General features: G+C 35.4%; 1 protein-coding gene across 2 annotated transcripts; it reads right to left on the bottom strand.

Annotated features, from left to right (window-relative positions):
* Positions 1-1,626: 1,626 nt before the first annotated feature.
* gata6 (GATA binding protein 6) lies at positions 1,627-15,271 on the bottom strand. 2 transcript variants are annotated; one of them, XM_056471206.1, is made up of 7 exons: positions 15,105-15,271; positions 13,447-14,354; positions 11,987-12,153; positions 9,242-9,367; positions 5,461-5,548; positions 5,274-5,374; positions 1,627-2,566 (listed from the first exon to the last, which is right to left on the bottom strand). In XM_056471206.1, the coding sequence occupies exons 2-7, from the start codon at positions 14,300-14,302 to the stop codon at positions 2,399-2,401; spliced, it is 1,506 nt and encodes a 501-aa protein (XP_056327181.1). In that variant the 5' UTR covers positions 14,303-14,354; positions 15,105-15,271; the 3' UTR covers positions 1,627-2,398. The 2 variants fall into 2 exon arrangements, with proteins under 2 accessions (XP_056327181.1, XP_056327190.1); XM_056471215.1 differs by lacking the exon at positions 15,105-15,271 and adding an exon at positions 14,987-15,007.
* Between the last annotated feature and the right edge of the window lie 7,369 nt (positions 15,272-22,640).

Here is a 22,640-nt window from a genome sequence, read left to right as displayed (position 1 = left end):
ATCAGGGGTCGCCACAGGGGAATGAACCGCCAACTTATCCAGCATATGTTTTACACAGTGGATGCCACAACCCACCAGTGGGAAATACCTATACACTCTTGCATTCACATTCACACACAACGGCCATTTTGATTTATTCAATTCACCTAAAGCGCATGTCTTTGGACTGTGGGAGGAACCGGAGCACCTGGAGGAAACCCACGACAACACGGGGAGAACGCTGGGGCTCGAACCAGTGACCTTCTTGCTGTGAGCTAATCGTGCTACCCACTGCGCCACCGTGACACCAAATTCAAATTACATATATATTTATATATATATATATAATTACAAGTTCTTGTTTATGTCATATATTCAACAAATTGCAAAAATGGCCACTAACATATATATATGCACACACACACACACACACATTATACATATATATGTACAAGAAGCATCACTGTGTAAACAATGTGTTTGTTTGTTTGTTTGTTTGTGTTTGTCTATATATATATATATATATATATATATATATATATATATATATATATATATATATATATACATATTAGCTGGCAGCAACTCTCACATAGTCACTAAAGCTAAGCAGGGGTCTGCTAACCTGGTCAGTACCTGGATGGGAAACCACATGGGTAAGCTAGATTGCTGTCAGAAGTGGTGTTAGTGAGGCCAGCAGGGGATGCTCAATGCCCCAGTTTATTGGTGGGGACTTTATACTGCTCAGTGAGCGCCGTCTTTCGAATGAGACGTTAAACTGAGGTCCTGACTTTCCATGGTCATTGAAAATTTGCCCACTGGCCTCTGTCCATCATGGCCTCCTAACCATCCCCATGTCATAATTGGCTTCATCACTTGGTCTCCTCTCCACCAATCAGCTGGTGTGTGGTCTGGCTTAATATGGCTGCTGCCATGTCATCCTGGTGGATGATGCACACTGTTTGTGGATGAGGAGATTCCCCCCAAAAAATGTGTAAAGCATGCATAAATTTGAGGAATTATTATTATTATTAAATTACTATATTAATATATGGTTATATATATATATATATATATATAAAAAAATAAGAAAAGTATGAATAATTTTGGGCTTGATTGTATGTATATATGTATATATATATATATATATATATATATATATGAATAATATGAAGTATATATATATATATATATATATATATATATATATATATATATATGCGCCCTTTCCCAGTATTGCAGCTGAAAGGGCATCTGCTGCGTAAAACATATGCTAATAGTTGACGGTTCATTACGCTGTGGCGACCCCTAATAAATAAGGTACTAAGACAAAGACTAAGACAAAAGACAAATCTGGATGCAGCCTTGATGATGCAAGCTGAGATTGCATCACTCAGCGATGCAATGTCAGATACAATGCACTCAAATGGAGCGAGTGACGTCACTGTGAGGGGTAGGGTTAGGGGTGGGGTTAGGTGAGCCCATTAAAATGCATTGGATGCAGCTCAGATTGCACTGCACTGAGTCTGCAGCCAGACCCCTCTCTCATTGTTTGCAGCATATGTTGCATATATGACATATTTTGTAGATGTGAAATCCAAATATGAACGTCAAATACGTAATTTGCATATATTTGCATAAATTAGATTCTCCATGGGACGATGGTCATTTTATTTTTATCATCTACGCCAGATTTACACTTTCAAAAAAACAGTTCACACAAAATCTGAACACAATTTTTGCTTGATTGGACCGTGATTCGATAATTTGATACCCTGTGTTAAACCATCACGAATCAGTTCACAAATCAGTTCAATCTTATAAGAGCTTTTTTTTTTTCGCATTTTCTTTTCAAGCTTCACATAGCAGGCGTGCGGGTTTAGTGAGCGACGTCCACGCGCTTATAAAACAAACAAACAAACAAAAAAGATCTTAGAGGAAGGGCAAAGCTTCAGTCCTATTATTTTATTGACAAATATATGCATTATTAGAACAACCGTAGCTTCATAAATATGTTTGCGTTCGTCAAGAACTCCTTGACGTCTTCCAGTTTCAGAACGATCAACCATTATTTCTTTCTTATCGCTCTCTCTCTTCAGATCACCACAATCCAATCATGAACCTCATGTGTGTGTTTCCAGATAGCCGAAGTATCCGTTGGCATTAATATGTACAAATCTACTACCTCCAACACTGACGGTGCTCTGAAAAAGTACCAAAAAGTAGACTCGTCTCAGGCGTCGTCCTCAAGAGTAGCATTGATAATCTCCATCAAGGGCGTCCCGTATTCCCATTGGTGAATCAAAACAAAACAAAAGTGGAGTATTTGGAACGGATCAGGCTCAAGATCACCAGCACACAGCGATAGACATGCTCTAGAGAGCTGAAGGACGGCGAATGGTCCCTGTGATGCCAGGGTTTAGGCCAAGGCCATGGGGCACCAAGAGTCCCCTCTGACAGAGCTGGCCACGTCAGCGCTGGACGTCAGGCCTACATTGGTGTACAGGCTCTCCTGGCCGGGGAACTTTACCATGGAGCCTGTCGTGCCCGGGACGTCTACTTGGCCAACCAGTGTTGAAGAGTTGACCTGAATCAGAGCAGAGAATGTCACTGTGTTATAAAAAAAACAATGCAAACAAACAGGATACAGCGGATCATAGCCCTCCTTGGTCTTATTTGTCTTATTTCGGCTAAAACAAAAAAAACATTAGTCTTAAAATCATTTTAAGGTCAATATTATTGGCCCCCTTAAGCAATGTTTTCAATGGATGTCAAATAGACATCAAATTGACATCTAACATTGACGTCAAAAAGTATGTCAAGAATTGAATACATGATGTAATTGATTTTAACGCAAATTTTAGATGTCAATTTGATGTCTATTTGACGTCAAGGTTGTTTACATGCATTGTAGGGTTACAAAATTGTGTAAACAGTACAAGATTCAGACGAATTCAGACGAAAAAACACCTTTTCTTATATTATAATACTTTTTGTGTCATTACTTTGGTGGTCAAAAAGATATCAATGTGTGGATGTCAAATAGACGTCGAGATTTTGACATAATACAGATTTGCATTTTAGACATCGTTTTGACTGTAAGGTGTCCACAAAAGGGAAGTCAATAATCGAATACATGATTGTCCTGTAATTGAAATTTTGATGTATTTTGATGCAAATTTTAGATGTCAATTTGATGTCTATTTGACGTCAAAGTTATTTACATGCATTGTAGGATTACAAAATTGTGTAAACAGTACAAGACTGCTTTTGTTATATTATAATACTTTTTGTGTCATTACTTTGGTGGTCAAAAAGATATCAATGTGTGGATGTCAAATAGACGTCGAGATTTTGACATAAAACAGATTTGCATTTTAGACATTGTTTTGACTGTAAGGTGTCCACAAAAACGAGGTCAAGAATTGAATACATGATTGTGCTGTAATTGAATTTTTTATGTATTTTGATGCAAATTTTAGATGTCAATTGGATGTCTATTTGACGTCAAAGTTATGTACATGCATTGTAGGATTACAAAATTGTGTAAACAGTACAAGACTCAGACGAAAAAACACCTTTTGTTATATTATAATACTTTTTGTGTCATTATTTTGGTGGTCTAAAAAGCATCAATATGTGGATGTCGAATAGATGTCAACAGTGCTTAATTTGTAATTTGCGAGGTCCTGGAACAGATCAAGGTAACGGATCCGGCATGTTACCAGAGGAGGAAGAGGTGTCGCGGACGAAAGTGAAGAGCAAGGGGTGGGTGTCGCGAACGAAAGTGATGAAGGGGATCGGTAAAATGAGGTGCCGGATCAGAATTCAGAGGTGCCAGATCCGGCCTGTTTCACCACAAATTAAGCCCTGGACATCAAGGTTTTGACATGAAACTGATTTGCATTTTTGACATCGCTTTGACATGAAGGTGTCCACTAGGAATGCAATAGTCCAACATTTTTCATCTGGTGATGTTTTAGTATATTGTTGACTCATTTTAACTTTCATAATGCATTCAAAATCATGTATACATGAAAAGGACATCTAAGATTGACCTCAAAAAGCATGTCCAGAATTGAATACATGATTGTTCTCTAATTGGCTTTTGACATATTTTGATGCAAATTTTAGATATCAGTTTGATGTCTTTGAATACAAGATGTCTTTGTATTTGAAGGATCTTAAAGTATGCATTCATCACTGAAATGCAACCTCCGGTGGACAGTAGCAGCCGCAAAATGCGACGCAGAATATAATATACATATTCTTAACGTAAACATTAGGTGAGCAGGTTAAATTGTAACCCTATGTCCTAACGACATGATACATGATGAGATTTGAGGTGATAAAAAATGTGGCTATTTGCACCAGATGAAACACAACAAATACAACCATTCAGAAGCCCAGAATAGTGCACTCACTGCACTCCAACAAAATAGTAAGGTTTATAATCTAATTATTACATATTAAACCTCTTTAACATTACTAAATGTAGAAGCTGAATCACTGATATGTGTTGGCTTGCACTAAGTAACACTTCTAAAGTTCAATTTCAGACGGTTTATTTTATTTTCAAGATCTGAGGTGATCTATCTGCTGCTGCTTTCAGTAGTATGACAATAAATGTCATATAAAATGGAATTCAAACTCACATTATTAGAATTTACACTGGTTAAAATCAGCTTTAAATCAGCTTTTAAGCTTGATAATCAAGCACACTCATGTCAATCTGGCAACCTGCGCTTGCGTGTACTGGTCAAAGAAGGAGTCAAGCAAAAATGTGTTTTGATCCAGGAGTGCAATACCTAGTTCAACCACCAGGTGTCAAACTTGCATGCTGCACTTAAAAAAACAGTGTAAAAATCTAAAAACACTGTAGCTTGCTGCCTTACAATTCTTAGTTGAATCAAATTAGCTTTTATAGTCATTTCAACTTACATCAGTCAAAGTGGCTAAAATATAAGTTAAGCGGTAACTTTATTTTGATGGTCCATTTGAGTATTAGTAGACTGTCTGCTCAATATCTGTTGATACTGCTTCTTTACCAGACATTTAACTGACTATCTAATCTAATGAGGATTAGTTAGCATGTAGATGCAATGTAACTTAAATTCAACAAACGGACCATCAAAATAAAGTGTGACCTTAAAAATTGTTGTCGTTACTTTTTGTCATATTGTATTAAACACATTTTTGTCATTAGCGAATAGTCTCCTCTAACTCATCTAAATGCATTATGAGACTTCATGCTGATAAATGAGGATTTTAAAAACATAAGAGGATATACTCACTGATGTTACAGGCACCTGTGTTGATGAAGGACTGTTTTTTGTGCACTCCTCTGAATTGGAAGATGATGAAGAAGTTGGAGTCATGGGGACCGAGCTGCTGCCTGTGGATTATTTTATTTTACAGTCAGTTGACCTGCATTTGAGCACAGATGAAGGAATGCCTTTAAATGAGCATTATTCAACATACCAGATGACCCCTTCGCTTTGCTCAAGGATTTTGGTTTTCTTTTCCTTGTCTGAATGCCTTCTTTCTTCATGGCAAGGGGCCGAGGCACCTAAAACATGACGTTATTTTGTGTTAAATATTCAGCTTAGTCTTTATTTCAGAAGTCACCACAGCAGAATGAACCACCAACTATTCAAGTATATGTTTTACACAGTGGATGCCCTTCCAGCTGCAACCCAGAACTGGGAAACACCCATAAACACTCATTCACACACTCACTCATACACTACGGCCAATTTAGTTTATTTAATTCACCTATAGCGCATGTGTTTGGACTGTGGGGGAAACCGGAGCACCCGGAGGAAACCTACACCAACACTGGGAGAACATGCTAACTCCACACAGAAATGCCAGCTGGCCTAGCTGGGACTCAAACCAGTGACCTTCTTGATGTGAGGTGACAGTGCTAACCACTGCACCACCATGACGCCCCAGATGCCATCATAGAATTTGTAATAGTTTTAATAAAGATATATTGTTTATATATTGATTATATTATATTTAACTGAATCTATACTGATCCTCTACTTGTATTTATTACCTTAAAGGCATGTTAAATTCAATAAATTGTATTAAAATATATCCAGAATGCACTAGAAACCATTCAAATACAGTCTTAAATACACTGTCACTTTTCAAAGGGGACATTTCTGTTCCTAACCAGTCCTTAAAGGTACATATTAAAACATAAAAGTAGACATTTTTACCACAGGTTGAGGAAAAGTTGGTTTTATATTCACACATTCAGACTTTCTCATTAATTATATCATTTCAGATAAGTAGTCTTTGCTAATTCTGAATAGTGAAATCATATTAGCGGCCAATGACTACCAATGTTAAACATCGTACACAGTTAAATAAACAGTGCTAATGTTGTTTTGAAGTCATACTTGCATGTGATTATAGACCGAATATTCAAAATACCATGGTAAACAATATAGGGAGCATGTCACAAGTTGTCACTGAATGAATGTGTGAATTTAAAACATCCTGTAACCAATAAAATATATCCAAAATACACTAGAAACCATTCAAATACACTCTTAAATACACTGTCACTTTTCAAAAGGTACATTTCTGTTCCTAACAGGTCCTTAAAGGGACATATTAATACATTAAAAAGTACACATTTTTACCACAGGTTGAGGAAAAGTTGGTTTTAAATCCACACATTCAGACGTTCTCTTCAATTATATCAATTCAGATAAGTATTCTTTATTATTCTGAATAGCGATATCATATTAGCAGTTGATGAATATCAAAGTACAACATTGTTCACAGTAAAAAAAATAGTGCTAATGTTGTTTTGAAGTCATACTTGCATGTTATTATAGACCGAATATTCAAAATACCATGGTAAACAATATAGGGAGCATGTCACAAGTTGTCACTGAACGAATGTGTGAATTTAAAACCAACCTGTAACCATTAAAATATATCCAGAATGCACTAGAAACCATTCAAATACAGTCTTAAATACACTGTCACTTTTCAAAGGAGACATTTCTGTTCCTAACAGGTCCTTAAAGGTACATATTAAAACATAAAAGTAGACATTTTTACCACAGGTTGAGGAAAAGTTGGTTTTATATTCACACATTCAGACTTTCTCATTAATTATATCATTTCAGATAAGTATTCTTTGCTAATTCTGAGTAGTGAAATCATATTAGCAGCCAATGACTACCAATGTTAAACATCGTTCACAGTTAAATAAATAGAGCTAATGTTGTTTTGAAGTCATACTTGCATGTGATTATAGACCGAATATTCAAAATACCATGGTAAACAATATAGGGAGCATGTCACAAGTTTTTACTGAACGAATGTTTGAATTTACAACATCCTGTAACCAATAAAATACATGCAAAATACACTAGAAATCATTCAAATACACTCTTAAATACATTGTCACTTTTCAAAAGGTATATTTCTGTTCCTAACAGGTCCTTACAGGGACATATTAATACATTAAAAAGTACACTTTTTTACCACAGGTTGAGGAAAAGTTGGTTTTATATCCACACATTCAGACTTTCTCATTAATTATATCATTTCAGTATTCTTAGCCAATTCTGAATAAGGAAATCATATTAGCAGCTGATGACGTCTAAAGTACAACATTGTTCACAGTTAAATCAATAGTGCTAATGTTGTTTTGAAGTCATACTTGCATGTGATTATGGACCAAATATTCAAAATACCATGGTAAACAATATTAGAAGCATGTCACAAGTTGTCACTGAATGAATTTGTGATTTTAAAACCAACCTGTAACCATTAAAATATATCCGGAATACCCTGGAAAATATTCAAATACACTCTTAAATACACTGTCACTTTTCAAAAGGTACATTTTTGTTCCTAACAGGTCCTTAAAGGGACATATTAATACATAATAGTACACATTATTTCCACATGTTGGCGTAAAGTTGGTTTTATATTCACACATTTTGATTTTCTCCTTAATTATATCATTTCAGATAGGTATTCTTTGCAAATTCTGAATAATAAAATTATATTAGCAGTCAATGACTAAAGTACAACATTGTTTAGTTAATTAAATAGTGCTGATGTTATTTTGAAGTCATACTTGCATGTGATTTCAGACCGAATATTCAAAATACTATGGTAAACAATATAGGAAACATGTCATAAGTTGTCACTGAAGGAATGTGCAAACATAAAACCAGCTTTATCACAATCCCTCACAGGACATTAAAGGTGCTAATGTCCACTTGTACGGTACAAAAGTGAGCTTTTAGAAAGGTACCTTTATTTCTGAGAGTGTATACCTTTTATTAGCATTAGTTGTTTTAATCCATTAAAAATTAATTAAATAAAAAAATTAAAGCACAGTAAACTTATATATGATATTTTCTGGGCACGACACTTTTTAAGTAATCTCAGTGAGGAGTAAAGTAGTTTAAATTCATTTCAGAAAACAATATTCACAATGTCAGATATTGAATTATCGAAACCAGAGATGCCCAAAGAGCCCGTGGGCCAAAGTTGGCTCATTGTAAACTTTGATTTGGCCCACCATCCTATCTGAGAGGATATGGGAGTATGATGGAGAGGGTTGGGGCGAATGTATTTAACACAGAGATCGTCATTTCTAATTTGCCGTAACCTTTTTTGTTTGTTTTATTGCTGAACTTCAAAACAAAAGCAAACTTGAATTAAATGTTTCAATTAAATGTTTTAAATTAATTAGATTTTTTAAAATGTAAATACTGCCACTGGACCGATCGAGGGCAATTCAAGGCAAAAACTGGTGTAATTCTGTTATAAATCAGATTATTTAGTTTTATTGTAATATTTTCATTATTAAATGTAAAAAAAACTGTATTACTTAATATAAAGCAGTGTTTTATAGTCTTTTTTTAAACATTATTAAATAAACTAGGAAAATACCCATCCTCAAGAGTCTGGGCACCTCTGATCTAAACCATTAACATCAAACAGAATATGCATTCATTCATTTTCCTTCGGCTCAGTCTGGTATTGAACCGCCAATTCTTTCGACATATGTATAAAACAGAATATAGTTGATGCTAAATACAGAGATGTTTGACACACAGTAAAGTCAGCCATTCTCTAATCGGCATGTAATATAGCAGGTAATACACTGTAAAAATGCAGGGCTCCACACAGGTCCTTCAGATTATCCTAACACAAATAATTAAGTTAACTTGACCCAGAAAAAAATAATTTTTTGAGTGTCTCTAATATGACTTACCCCGTGTAACTTCGTGTAAAGACCACAGGCGTTGCACACGGGCTCTCCCTCCGCGTTTCTGCGCCACAGTGTTGTGGTGCTCGTCTGACAGTTTGCGCATGACAGACCGATCCGCCGGGAAGAAGACTGGAGATAAGAGCAATTATAAATGTTATTAATTGACAGCGATTCATTTAATTAAAAAAGCGTCCAGCCATGCATTCAACATATTATAACGATCAATTTCGGGCGGAATAAATCAATATTGACGAATAATTAACTTATTAAATGTACAATCATTTCCACAAATATTTAAACAATAAAAAATGTTTTTTATTTAAATATTTCGTTTTTAATATGTAACCACCAAACCAGTCTTGGTATATTTTGACACAAGCCTAAATACGTTGTATGCAGTGGCGGATTTTGGCATGGGCAATATGGGCGATCGCCCAGGGTGGCAACTTGTGGAAGACGGTGCAAAAATTCTGGAACCCTGGAATTCTGAAATGAATTACTCTCTATGTCCAACCAAAACAACTCTGGTGAAAGCAAACTGACGCATGCGCGCAATAAACCACTTCCTGCTCTCCTCCCGGTGTGAATCCCGGTTTTTACATGCACGCAAATAAAATGTGAAACCGGAGTCAATGCAGAAGTGTGTTTAATATAATATTTCATTTTCTATAATATGATGATCTTATTTTGACTAAGCATGAAGCAGAAAGGAGGAATAATAAGTCAGCTAGGGAGAGAGGTAATACGTAATAATTCTCGGCCATGAGTCGAGTCTAAGGCAACAGATAATTCCATAAAACACATTTCTTTTGTATTCTATCGAATTGTTATTAATATTTAAAAAAGATTTAAGTGATCTTATAGCACAACAATCCAGTTGTGTCATTGCATTGATTTCCATTTCCATTTAGGATTGATATCTCTTATTTAGCCTATTTACAGGGTGTCTTAAATCTCAAAAGCTACATTTTATGCATTAAAAACTCTCAAATATACTGAAATGTAGTGTTGTAGGTCTTAAATTTTTTTCAAACGGGTCCAAATTTTTCTTTGTTCATGTATAGCTACCCAATCTGGCCATTAACACCCATACATTCACCAACAATCCCTCTCAATAAAACTTTTAATTTATTTTTATTTATTTTTTTAGAAAAAAATAGCATTTAATTACTTTCCTTACAGTAACATTTGCTTAAAAGTTCTTCATTTGTTTACTGCTGAGGATAGTGACCTGACCTATATACTGGAGTAATTTGCAGTTTTGTTCTTGGTAAGGGTAATAGGGTTTGTGAATTGATATATGTGAAAATTAATAAAAACTATTCAAATTAAATTATTATTATTGTTGTATTATCAAATGTATTAATTTTTAATCATTTTTGATAGGGCAAACGAAAATCTTTTATAGCTGGGATATTTGAAAACAAATCCTTAAATTTTATTCAAAATGGTCTTAAAAATGTCTTTAAAAGTCTTAAATTTACTTTGTGAAACCTGCAGAAACCCTGTTTTAAAATAATACTTATATAATAATAATATTAATAGTACGTTTATTCATTTGTGATAAATATAAGTATATTTATAAAAGTATAAGATAATAAATATATTTCTATTAATATTTATATTAATATAATAATTTATATTAATACATTTATATAAATATTTATATAAATTTAATATTATAATAATATAATATAATATTACATTTATATATATATATTTATATAAATGTATTAATATAAATTATTATAATAATATAAATATCAATATAAATATTTTATTATCTTATATAATAATAATATATTATAATTAAATGTTTATGTATAATAAATATTTAACGGGGCGGGGTGTATAGTATATAGGGTGGTTTTCCCAGGGTGAACCGCCACTGATTGTATGGGTCAAAAGTCTTAATTTTTCTATATCTCTACGCAATATTTTATTTGTTTAAACTTATTAAATGGATCATCAATTTCGCGAATATTTAAACAGTAAAATATGATTATTTTTTCTTAAAATAATTTATTTTAATATTTGACCACCAATTCAATGTTGCAGGTATATTTTGACAATTGCCAAAAGTGCGTGCATGGGTCAAAAGTATTAATTTTTCTATAGATCTATACGCAATATTTTATTTGTTTAAACTTATTACATGTATCATCAACTCCACAAATATTTAAACAATAAAAATATGATTTTTTATCGTGAAATAATTTATTTTTAATACGTGACCAGTCTTATGTTGCTCAGGTATATTTCGACAATTGTCGAAATTACGTTGTATACATCTAAAGTAGGCTATATATTTTTCTTTTATGCAAAAAATCATTAGGAAATTAAGTTAAGATCATGTTCTAATAAAATATGTTGTACATTTCCCACTGCAAATGTATAAAAACTAAATTTTTGGTTAATAATATGTATCGCTAAGCACTTAATACAAAAAAATTCAAAAACTTGATAAAATCAATATTTATTTATTTATTTATGAATAGTTATCATGCAAAAAAATGACACCTTACTGATTTACTTGTGCATGGTCACAAATAAATGACATGCGCAGTATCTTTTTTCCAAGTATATAAACAATAAACGCTTAACGCCTGCAAACGTGTCCAATAAAAATAGCCTTTATTATGGGAGTAGAGCTGTGAAGATGTTCCCAGATAACCTCTGGCTATTGTTTAAAATAAATAGGCAGGAAATTGAGTGGTTAAGTAGCTCGTCGAGCCGGTGCTCACTTACCATGCGCTTCTGAGGTTTAATTAATGGTCGGCTGAGTCCATTCATTTTGCTGTACAGCCCGCAGGCGTTGCAGAGAAAGTGTCCCGTGCCGTCGCGTCTCCACAGCGGGGTGGACATGGAGCCGCAGTTTACGCACTCCCGGCTCTCCACCATCTCCTCCAGCAGATCTGTCACACGCAGACAGCACTCAGTCAATAAATCGCGCGTTAATGACACTTGCAACAGACTAATGGTATTAATGACAAGATGAGATGCACTGCAAAAAAATGCTGGGTTCCACACATACGATTTGCAATGGGAGAACATGAAGGAAATAAGCTAAATTAATAGTTTTTACAAATTTAAGTGGATTGAACATTAAACAATTATGTTGTCCCTCAAAACAAATCAAGAATCGTGTTGTTGTAGCTCATTACAAACAGCAAGCGTCATTTGTGACAGTGGGTTTCTCATTTAAACTCATAAGGGAGCTAAAATATCTGTTTAAAATATCATGTATGTTGGATAATTGTCGATATTTTTATTCTAATCGACATTTCTGAAATGGATGCTAACGCAATGTTAAGCTACACTGTAAAAATGCAGGGTTCCACACAATTCGTTCATGTTGTCCCAACACAAATTGATTAAGTTAACTTAACACTTTTAACAAATTTATGTGGATTGAACATAAAAAATTCAGTTGTCCCAATGAAATCTCAAGAATTGTGTTGTTTCAGCTCATTTTAAAGTAGTTTGAACGAGCAAAAAATAAATAAATTTAAGTGTACATAGAAATAGTAATATCTATAAATATTAGCCTATAAAGGCAACATGTAACTTTAAATTGTCACTATTAGACTACACAGTTATCTATTTGTGATAGTAAAGTTTAAAATTTGTAAACTGATCCGCGTCTTTTTATTTTAAAACAGTCTATTTTATTTAATTAACCACGCATAGCCTATTATTTTAACTTGGCATTTCAGAGCACAAAAAATGGAAAGCTTAAAGAGATTTAACATGGAAAAGTTGTCAATAAAAAGATCTCAACTAGTGATTTAAAAGTTTCTTCAACGATATAGTTATAATATTCAGAAACAAATAGTCCGACATTCCACCTGTCGCTAAACAAATGCAAAGAAAGATATATTAACATAAGCCTTTTTCTTTCTTTAATTACTCATTTTCTTTATTTTATTTAATAATTTTAATTTGCGTAACAACAAGTCAAAAATGTAGCTATTATTATATTAATTAATATTATTGCGCTGTGAAAATTAACAGTGTCTTTAGCATAGTGGCCGTTCAAGTATTTTACATATATACATATATTATAATTATAATTATATTGCATTATTATTATTATTATTATTATTATTATTATTAATATTATTATATTATTATTATTATATTGTTTGAATTTCACAGAGAGAAATATACAGCACATATAGTCTATGTGATGATCAGCGACAGCTCACCTCCGTTGGGGCCCCTGATGGCCAGCGGCGCGCTTCGGGACTGCAGTGAGTGCAGCATGGAGTTCTCGAAGGGTCCCGCTGGCCACGCCGCCGGTAGCTGTGAGAGCTGCGGGGCGACATACCCTCCGTATGGGCTCGGGTAAGATCCACTTATCGGTCGTGAAAGGTACTGGTCGCGACTGTTCACATTCAGAGGAGTCGTGTAGCTGGTATCCCTCGATGTGCCGTTATTCATCGGCGGACTCGGGGAGTAGTGGAACCGGTTGGAGGTATGCGGGCTTCCAGTGCTGTAGGACGGACTCTCGGGCGCGGGCTGAGACCACACCGAGTGACTGCTCACCGCGTGGCTCGGCTGTGTTGACACGCCGGGTTGCAGGTAAGACAAACTCGGTATCATCGTTCCAACGCGAGACGTGGGCACATAAACAGGAGAAGTGGGGCTGGAGTGCATGTAACCGGCCGACGGCGTGTCGTTATAACCGGCTTGGCTCTGGGCCGCCGCGATGGCCAGGGTCTGATACATGTCGGTAGGGTCCACAATGAGGCCTCCCTTATGCGTCTCCCTGGGGTGTCCACCTGAGATGATGAGTTTGTTGCCCTGGTCTAAATCCGTGAAGAGTGTAACGTCGTCAGAACTGGGCAGGGCGTTGTTGGGATGCCCGAAGTGGACGTAGGAGTGTAGGGGCCTGCCCTCAGCGCGACGGGATCCCACCGGGTCCAGGTGAGTCGGCGCCGGAGATCTCAGTCGGTCCCTCCGGTCAGTGTTCAGGTAGCTTTGCTCAGCCGGAGACCCTGGGCTGCTGCTGCTGGACACTTCGCGCTTGACCATGGACCAGCTGTTATCACCCAGGTCCATCCAGGATCCCTTTATATCTCACAGTGCGTGGAAAATGGAGAGGCAGAGTGCACTGAAAAAAACAACATGTGTCGGAAATAAATATAGGTTAAACAAAGAGAGTTAAACACTTTTAAAAAATTATATCACAACGAAATGTCCAGGAGAAGTGAAGAGGAGCTTAAATTATTATGATAAAAAGTCACAGTTTATTAAAGCACTTTTTAAAATGCTGATTGACATTTAAGCACTACGTTTTAATATTTGCGCAGGTTTTGAAGGAGATTAAAAAGGAGATTTTCCTCATGCACGGGACGTGAAGGCATTAGTTTCTCACAAGCGCGTAATGGTCATCTTAAAACTTACTCGGGTCATTCATGGTTTTTGTGTCGTCTTGTAATGTCCTAAATTGAGAGTTGAACTGCGTGACATGAATGACTGAGCACAAATTGACTATATTCCCAGAAAGCAAATGCGCACGCACACACACACACCCAATACATGGTTTTACACTGAAGATCTGAATCCATCCGTGTCGTGAGTCCGTCCTCCCTCTTCATGTAGCCTCATCATTATTACCCAAAAAAACACCCAACGTAACAGATAGGAAACAAAACGTAATATGTCTTTGCAGAAAAGAGATAACCACTTGATAAGACCCACAACAGATAAGAGAGAGAGAGAGAGGCAGGGTAAAAGGAATACCCGAAATGATTTCGGCTCTCCTCAACTGGCACTGAACTCAGCACCAAGACCAGATGTTTGACAAGAGCCCGGAAAGACATTTATAATCAAGACGAGGGAAGAAAAAGTCACCACTGACCTATTGGTGGTTTGCCATAAGTTGGTGGTCGCAGGATCCAGCGGTTCTGTGGTTGCAGGACTTGGAGAACTATTAGGACTGAAAGTTCTCCGTTGACTCGTGACGATGTTTAAGAGAGGAGGCGCCTTTTGGGCTCCGCGCCTCTGATTGGACTCCAGCTTGAGCAAACACATCTGCTCGATAGGGGAGCTGCTCTTCACTTTCCACCTTACTTACTTTTCACGTCCTTGATGTCGAATGGAAAATGCGAGTCTTATAAATCTAACCGAATTTTCGCGTGAAAGAGGAACGCATATCTAAATGCGTCGGCGGATTTAATAGGACATGCTAACTATATTTTCGCTAGAAAATTACTCAGAGGAGGACGAACTGTTATTTAAAGCGTCATTTGCACAGCATAAATACTGGAGCACGTACATACTGTTATATTCCAGTCTAAAATGCTTTTCCATGACTAAAATCGGCGTCCAAACTTGATCGATTCATACATTTTAAACTATGCGTATTAAATGATGGGTTATTTCAAACAAAGATGGACAAAATATGGACAAATCGAGATTAATTTGGTCCCATAATTTAAATTATAGATCTCAGCAGTATATTTAGCCCAAAATATAGTTGAAATAACCCAGCATTTTAGAATGTAAAATGCTAAGTAATAAACGATGGGTTATTTCAAACTAAATTGGACAAAGTATGGACAAACACAAAGGTTTGGATAAATTTGGTCCTATAAATTAAATAATAAGAATTATATCCCAGCAGCAGTATATTTACCCCAAAATATAGTTGAAACAACCCAGCATTTTAGAGTGTAAAAATGCTAAATGATGGGTTATTTCAAACAAAAATGAGCAAAAACACAAACCTTGGGATGAATTTGGTCTTAAATATAAAATAATAATTAAAAAAAGTGTCCCAGCAGTACATATTTTACACCCAAATTTATTTGAAATAACCCAGCATTTTAGAGTGTAAAAATGCTAGGTCAATTCAACCAAAATTGGTGCAAAATATGCACAGGCATTGCTTTAAAATCGGTCAATACATTGAACTCAAAAATATTTAACCCAGCAGTCCATATTTTTGTCTATATTATTGGACTGCTGGGTTAAATATTTCGAATTCAATTTATAGACCAATTTTAAAGCAATGCTTGTGCATATTTTGCACACATTTTGATTAAATTCACATTTCACATTTACACTAAAAATACTGGGATATTTCAGCTAAATATTGGGGTTAAAGATGTACAAAAACAGCTGATGGGATATATTTTTTTATTATTATTTAATTTAAAGAACCAAATTTATCCCAACGTTTGTGTTTGTTGTCCACTTTAGTTTGTAATAGCCCATCATTTATTACACATAATTTACAATATATGAATCGATCAGGTTGGGACCCCGATTTTAGTTATTGAAAAGCAATATAACACAACATATAATCTGTGTTGAATTACAGTTTGTGTTGAAATAACCCAGCAAGTTTTATAGGAGTAAATCACGTAGGAAGACTGATGAAATCACTTACTCTTCTACCAGTTTTGAAGCTGAACTTTGTCTGTGCTATGCAAATCAGGGTCGTTTGCTAATTAGTTCATCTAAGACGATGGTGCATCGTTTAGGATTGTAAAAGATCCTACACAAACACCCAGCGGGTATCAGGCATTACTGAGTGTTGACTTTGAACCGCAGATAATGCGTTCAAGCAGAATATACATTGTGTTGTGTTGTGATCTGATCAGGTATTGGAGGATGACAATTAGATTAATCATGTCGCGGGGCTCTCTGACTCTATTGTTGGTCAGTTTACTTGATAACCAACAGTGACGGTACTATATTTTAACATAGCTGAGTACACTGTAAAAGAAAAAGCCTTACATTTTTAAGCTAAATCAAATTAACATTATGAGTCCATTGAACTTATATCACGTAAACTGACTTGAATCCGATTGCGTGACTTCTACAATTTAATTAGAACATGATTAACTTAGTTTAATGAGTTACAGTGAACTAAAACATATGCTGTCATGACTAATTGATCATATATATATTTTTTTTACTGTGAAGTTGTTGTGTATAAATGATATAATACTGATTTTAAATGTTGTTCTCCAATTTATATTGCTTTAATTGTTTTTCAGAATATGCATTTGTAATATTTACATAGCATACAGCTCTTTCTCGTCTTGAAAATGTGAAGGAAAGCTGCGTGTAGTGGAAAATTACATTAAAAACACAGTCACGCATTGGAGTTTTTATCTAGCCTATTTTTATCTCTGTAGAAACGTTGTCCAGACAGTTTGATAGAAGTGTGTGTGAATGCACGAGTCTGCATTGTGTCCTGCCATCATATGTGTCTCTTAATAATGGAGGAAAATCTAATTATCGGCCGTCTTTTCTGTAGAGAGTGAGAGAAAAACAATGTGTAAAATATGGGTTTAGGTAGAAACGGTGTTATACTGACATACAAATAATGTATATTAATAAACATTTTAATTCAAAGGCTTAATTTTTTTGGATTAAATTAAATTAAAAAGCAGTGCTTAAACAAAATAATAATAATTTAATAATATTTCGGCGGTTCATTCCGCTGTGGCGACCACTGATGAATAAAGGGACCGAAGGAAAATAAATGAATTAATTAATATTTGCTTTGCTATTTAACTAAAACACAAATTCGAATCTCCCTTTGGTATTTATATATTAAATATTGTGAGTATAACTTCTACTTAATATTAAAGTTGTTGTTTTTCCTGATAGCTAATTTAATAATCAAAATAAACAAGTTAAAAAACTTAACACGGCACATACGGAAATCACAGCCCTACAGTTATTTACAAGAATGAATGGTTTCCCCTGGAATATATATGTTATACTGGGCTATTTATTGCGTTCTAGGCCACTACAAAGAGAGTCTTTATCAAGCTGTCTGCATGTACTTTGACCCCACAATGTAAAACGAATTCAACGAACACAATAGAGACACAATGTCTGCGCCAGAATGATCTCTTGAGCAAATAACATCGATCAATGCTGCAGCGAAAACGCAAATTATGCAGTTCTAATTCTAATAATAGTCTATAAATAATAATAATAATAATAGTAATAATAATAGTTATTATTATTATTATTATTATTATTATTATTATTGAATTGCGTTTCCCAATGCTGCGGCTGGAAGGGCATCCGCTGCGTAAAACGTACGCAACATATGCTAGAATAGTTGGCGGTTCATTCCACTGTGGTGACCCCTGATTATTAAAGGGACTAAGCTGAAAAGAAAATGAATTAATGAATGAATTATTATTATTATTATTATTATTATTATTATTATTATTATTATTATTAAATTGTGTTTCCCAGTATGAGTTGCGGCAGGAAGGGCATCCACAGCAAATGCTGGAATAGTTGGCGGTTCCTTCCAATGTGGCGACCCCTGATAAAATAAAAGGACTAAGCTAAAGAAAAAATAATTAATTAATGCATGAAATTGTGTTTTTTTTTTTTTTTTTTTGTTGCCTATATTACTTTTAAACACAGAGTTATTCATTAAAATGAGCCGAATAAACCCAATTCGTGATTGTTGTGGGACAACATAATTGTTTTATGTTCAATCCACTTAAATTTGTAAAAACAATTGAGTTAACTTATTTTGTGTTGGGACCCAGCATTTTTTAGTGTTTGATCGTGTTTTATCGAATTAAATAGCCCGCAAAATTAGTTAAATAGTTGTTGAATCCTTTTCCAGTACTGGGTTGCAGCTGGAAGGGCATTCGCTGTGTAAAGCTGAATACGTTGGCGGTTCATTCCGCTGTGGGAAGCCGAAGGAAAATAAATGAATGAGCTGTTGAATCCACTTATTACCTGATAATTACCGCTATATAATAGGCCAGAAGAAAAGCTCATAATTTAGCGGTGCCATCAGATTATCTCCGTTTGATTAGACATGTGCAGCGGAGTAAAGGTAAGAATGTTTGCGATTGTTCAGCGCCATATTAGATATTTGCTCATGGCTCATCAGGTTGCTTCAGAAAATGTTTCATGTAGAGCAATCATTGCTCGATTCGTTTGCTTTGTGTTGTACACCACTAAAGTTGTTCCCGCGTGAATGATGATGAAGCGATCAAACACTCATTACCTCTGGTGATATATTGTAAGGGGGGTGTTGGCCTTTTTCTTCACTGGAAGAACAGTCATTGCACGTGGACATGAAGTCACCAGTGTTTAATTAAAAGAAAATGTATATATGCTATATAAGTTTGACCTCATTTTAAGAGGCTAAAAATGTCTCAACTTATCTAAAAACAAATAGCAAAGAATTGAGATAAACGAATATACACAGAGTGCGGCGTTAAATGATCAAAGTGTTCAATTAAAATAAATTATCTATACTCTATTTAAGATTTAACTAATAATAATTCACCCAATATTTAAAATTGTGATCATTTAGGCTACTCAACTCCTTCTGTTAAACACAAAAGAAGATATTCTGTAACTGGATAATAAAATCGAAATAAATTTCTGTTAATATTTAGTTTTTTCTATGGACGTCAATAGGTACCAGCTCTAACATTCTTCAAAATATCGTCCTTTGTGTTTAACAGAAAAAAGGAAACTTATAAACCGCTTGAGGGTTAGTAAATAGTGAGTATATTTTCATTTTTGAGTAAAATATCCCCTAAAAGGCGATATAATCTGCGTAAAGGCAAATTTAAGGTGACACTGAAGCTGCTTTTGGTGAATATACACAGACTGTGGCATTAAATCATCACAGTGTTCAATTACAATTACTTAGCTATACCCTATTTAATTTAATCTAACCTTAGTTTAATAATTAATAGTTCAATATTTAAAATCGTGATCATTTACTCAACTTTACAGCCCTATTCTGTTAAACACACAAAGATATTTAGTAAAATGTTGGAAACTGGAAACTATTGACTTCCATAATATTACTTTTTTCTACTATGGAAGTCAATGGTTACCAGCTCTAACATTCTTCAAAATATCTTCCTTTGTGTTCAACAGAAAAAAAGAAACCTGACATTTTTGGGTTATTAAATAGTGGGTATATTTAAATTTTGGGGTAAAATATCCCATAAAAGTCTATATGATATGTGTAAAGGCAAAATTAAGGTGGCACGGAAGCTGCTTTTGGTGAATATACACAGACTACAGCGTTAAATCATCACAGTGTTCATTTAAAAGAAATTAGCTAGACCCTATCTAAGATTTAACTAATAATAGTTCACCCAATATTTAAAATCATGATCATTTACTCAACTCTACAACCCCATTTCTTCAATCAAACACAAAAGAAGATACTTTGTAAAATGTTGGAAACCAAAAATGAAAATTCTGTAATCAATTACTCTCCCTTGCTTGTTCCAAGCCTATTTGACGTTTGTTGTTCTGTTGACCACAAAAGAAGATATTTTGAAGAATGCTGAAAACTGGTAACTATTCACTTCCATAGTAGAAAAAACAACAACACGGGCTCATTCTGAAAATGTACCCCTATATACATTTCTGGAGAGACGAATTATGTAGCTAGAGGAACTTATGGCTGCATTTCTTCTTTAAAATGAACGCTACGGGGCGGTATGATGCCATTCCTTTTCTCGCTTACCCGCTGACCACTGACCTCCATGTGGATGTTTTTACTGCTGTTACCAGATTGTCCAGTAGCTCACCATGTACATCAATGGACTTGAAATGCAAAGCAGAGTTGACCACGACAATGGGTTTAAGTATGGTGAAGAACTGTTCCAGAAAGCAGGTAAGACAAAAACAAAAGCCAAAAAAATAAAATAAATAAATAACGGTGAGAATGTTGGTCGGTTGATCAGTCAGAAAGTCAGTCAGTTGACAGTGGCCTCTGGTGGATTTATGTGAGAACAGCAGGCTCGAATGGCACTTGCGAGAGAAATTTGAGATCTGAAATAGCTTTCACCCCTGCCTCTGGTGGATTCGGGAAAACAAAACCAGCAAAAAAAAACGTACCTCCTGGGACATGGTTGGCGCTCTCCAGAAATGTATATAGGTGTACATAATCAGAATGAGCCAGGGTTGAAAAAAAACTTATACTATGGAAGTCAATAGATACAGGTTTCCAGCATTCTTCAAAATATCTTCTTTTGTGTTTCACTTTAAAGAGACAGTTCACGCAAAAACAAATAATTGCTCACCGTTCACTCACACTCAGCTGGATCTAATTCAAGAGTTCACACTTAGCTGATGATTGATAATAAAGCGTGTTTGGCATACTGTCCCGGGAGAGAGCCCTGAGCTCAGAATATTCTTGAGCCCGGGGCTCCCTCCTGTTTGAAGGGCGAAAAGAGAGTTTGAGCTCAGGTAGGTCTCGAGAACTCCCCTACTTGTGAACTGCTGAGAAATATCTGACTAAGAGTTGCCTTAGAAGGCTTTTTTGAGTGTTAATTTACTTATGGTGTATGTCTTTGGATGTTGGGAGGAAACCGGAGAACCTGGGGAAAACCCACGCGAAACACGGGGAGAACATGCAAACTCCACACAGAAACGTCAACCAGCGGCGTTCTTGCTGTGAGGCAACAGTGCTACCCACTGGGCCACCGTGCCGCCCTATCAGAAAAGGGGAGGAGTAGGGGTGGAAGGGTGGATTCTTCAAGATGAATGTGACTGGAGTAGAAAGCTCTGGTAATGTATAGTGTGTCAGTATTCATCTGATTGGTGCAAATATACAGAGCTAATGCGGTATCAGCTGTGTTCAATCATAAGCACGTGATCCTCTCGAAATTAGTTAATAAATAAATCACACATTGTGATGAATTTCTTTCTTCTAATAAACAGAAAACAAGGTATTCAGGAAAAAATCTTATTAAAAAAGCAGCCATTGACTTTCATAGGACCAAAAAATGTTATAGAAATCAATGGCTGTTTTATATATGAGCAATATCACACGAGTGCGATATGGCTGTATATCAGCACAGGTGGGAGGCGTGAATGCAGGCCGAGTGATGATTTACAGCCATATCCAACACAATCTCACGGCAATTCGTAACTTTTTGGTTCAGTGGCTCATTCGAATTCGTACGATCTAAATTGTACAATGTAGTATGATTCGCTCATCCCCCAATGACGGTTGGGTTAAGGGGTGGGGTTAGGTGCCACGCCTCCTTTTTAAAATCGTACAATTTTGTATGACTGAACTTTCGTATGACTGAAATTACCCACTAAACTGACAAAATGTAAAATACATTTTCTAGTGAGATCAGGCTGCCATATCGCACTGCTACTCATGTGATATTGCTTTTATACAACAGTTCGGCCGCATAATCGTGTATATAAAAAAGAAAAACAAACACATTCATTCCGCTGTGGTAACCTCTGAAATAGAGACTAAGCCAAAGGTAATTCATTGAAATTAATATTTAAAATTAGCCGTAATGTATGAGTGTGTGTGTGTGTGTGTGTGTGTGTGTGTGTGTGTGTGTGTGTGTGTGAATGGGTGTTTCCTAGTACTGGGTTGCAGCTGGAAGGGCATTCGCTGTGT

This window comes from Danio aesculapii, chromosome 2 (assembly GCF_903798145.1).
Source record: "Danio aesculapii chromosome 2, fDanAes4.1, whole genome shotgun sequence".
NCBI lineage: Eukaryota > Metazoa > Chordata > Actinopteri > Cypriniformes > Danionidae > Danio > Danio aesculapii.
Note: the sequence above shows the minus strand (reverse complement) of the source record. Positions and strands in the feature narration are given on the sequence as shown.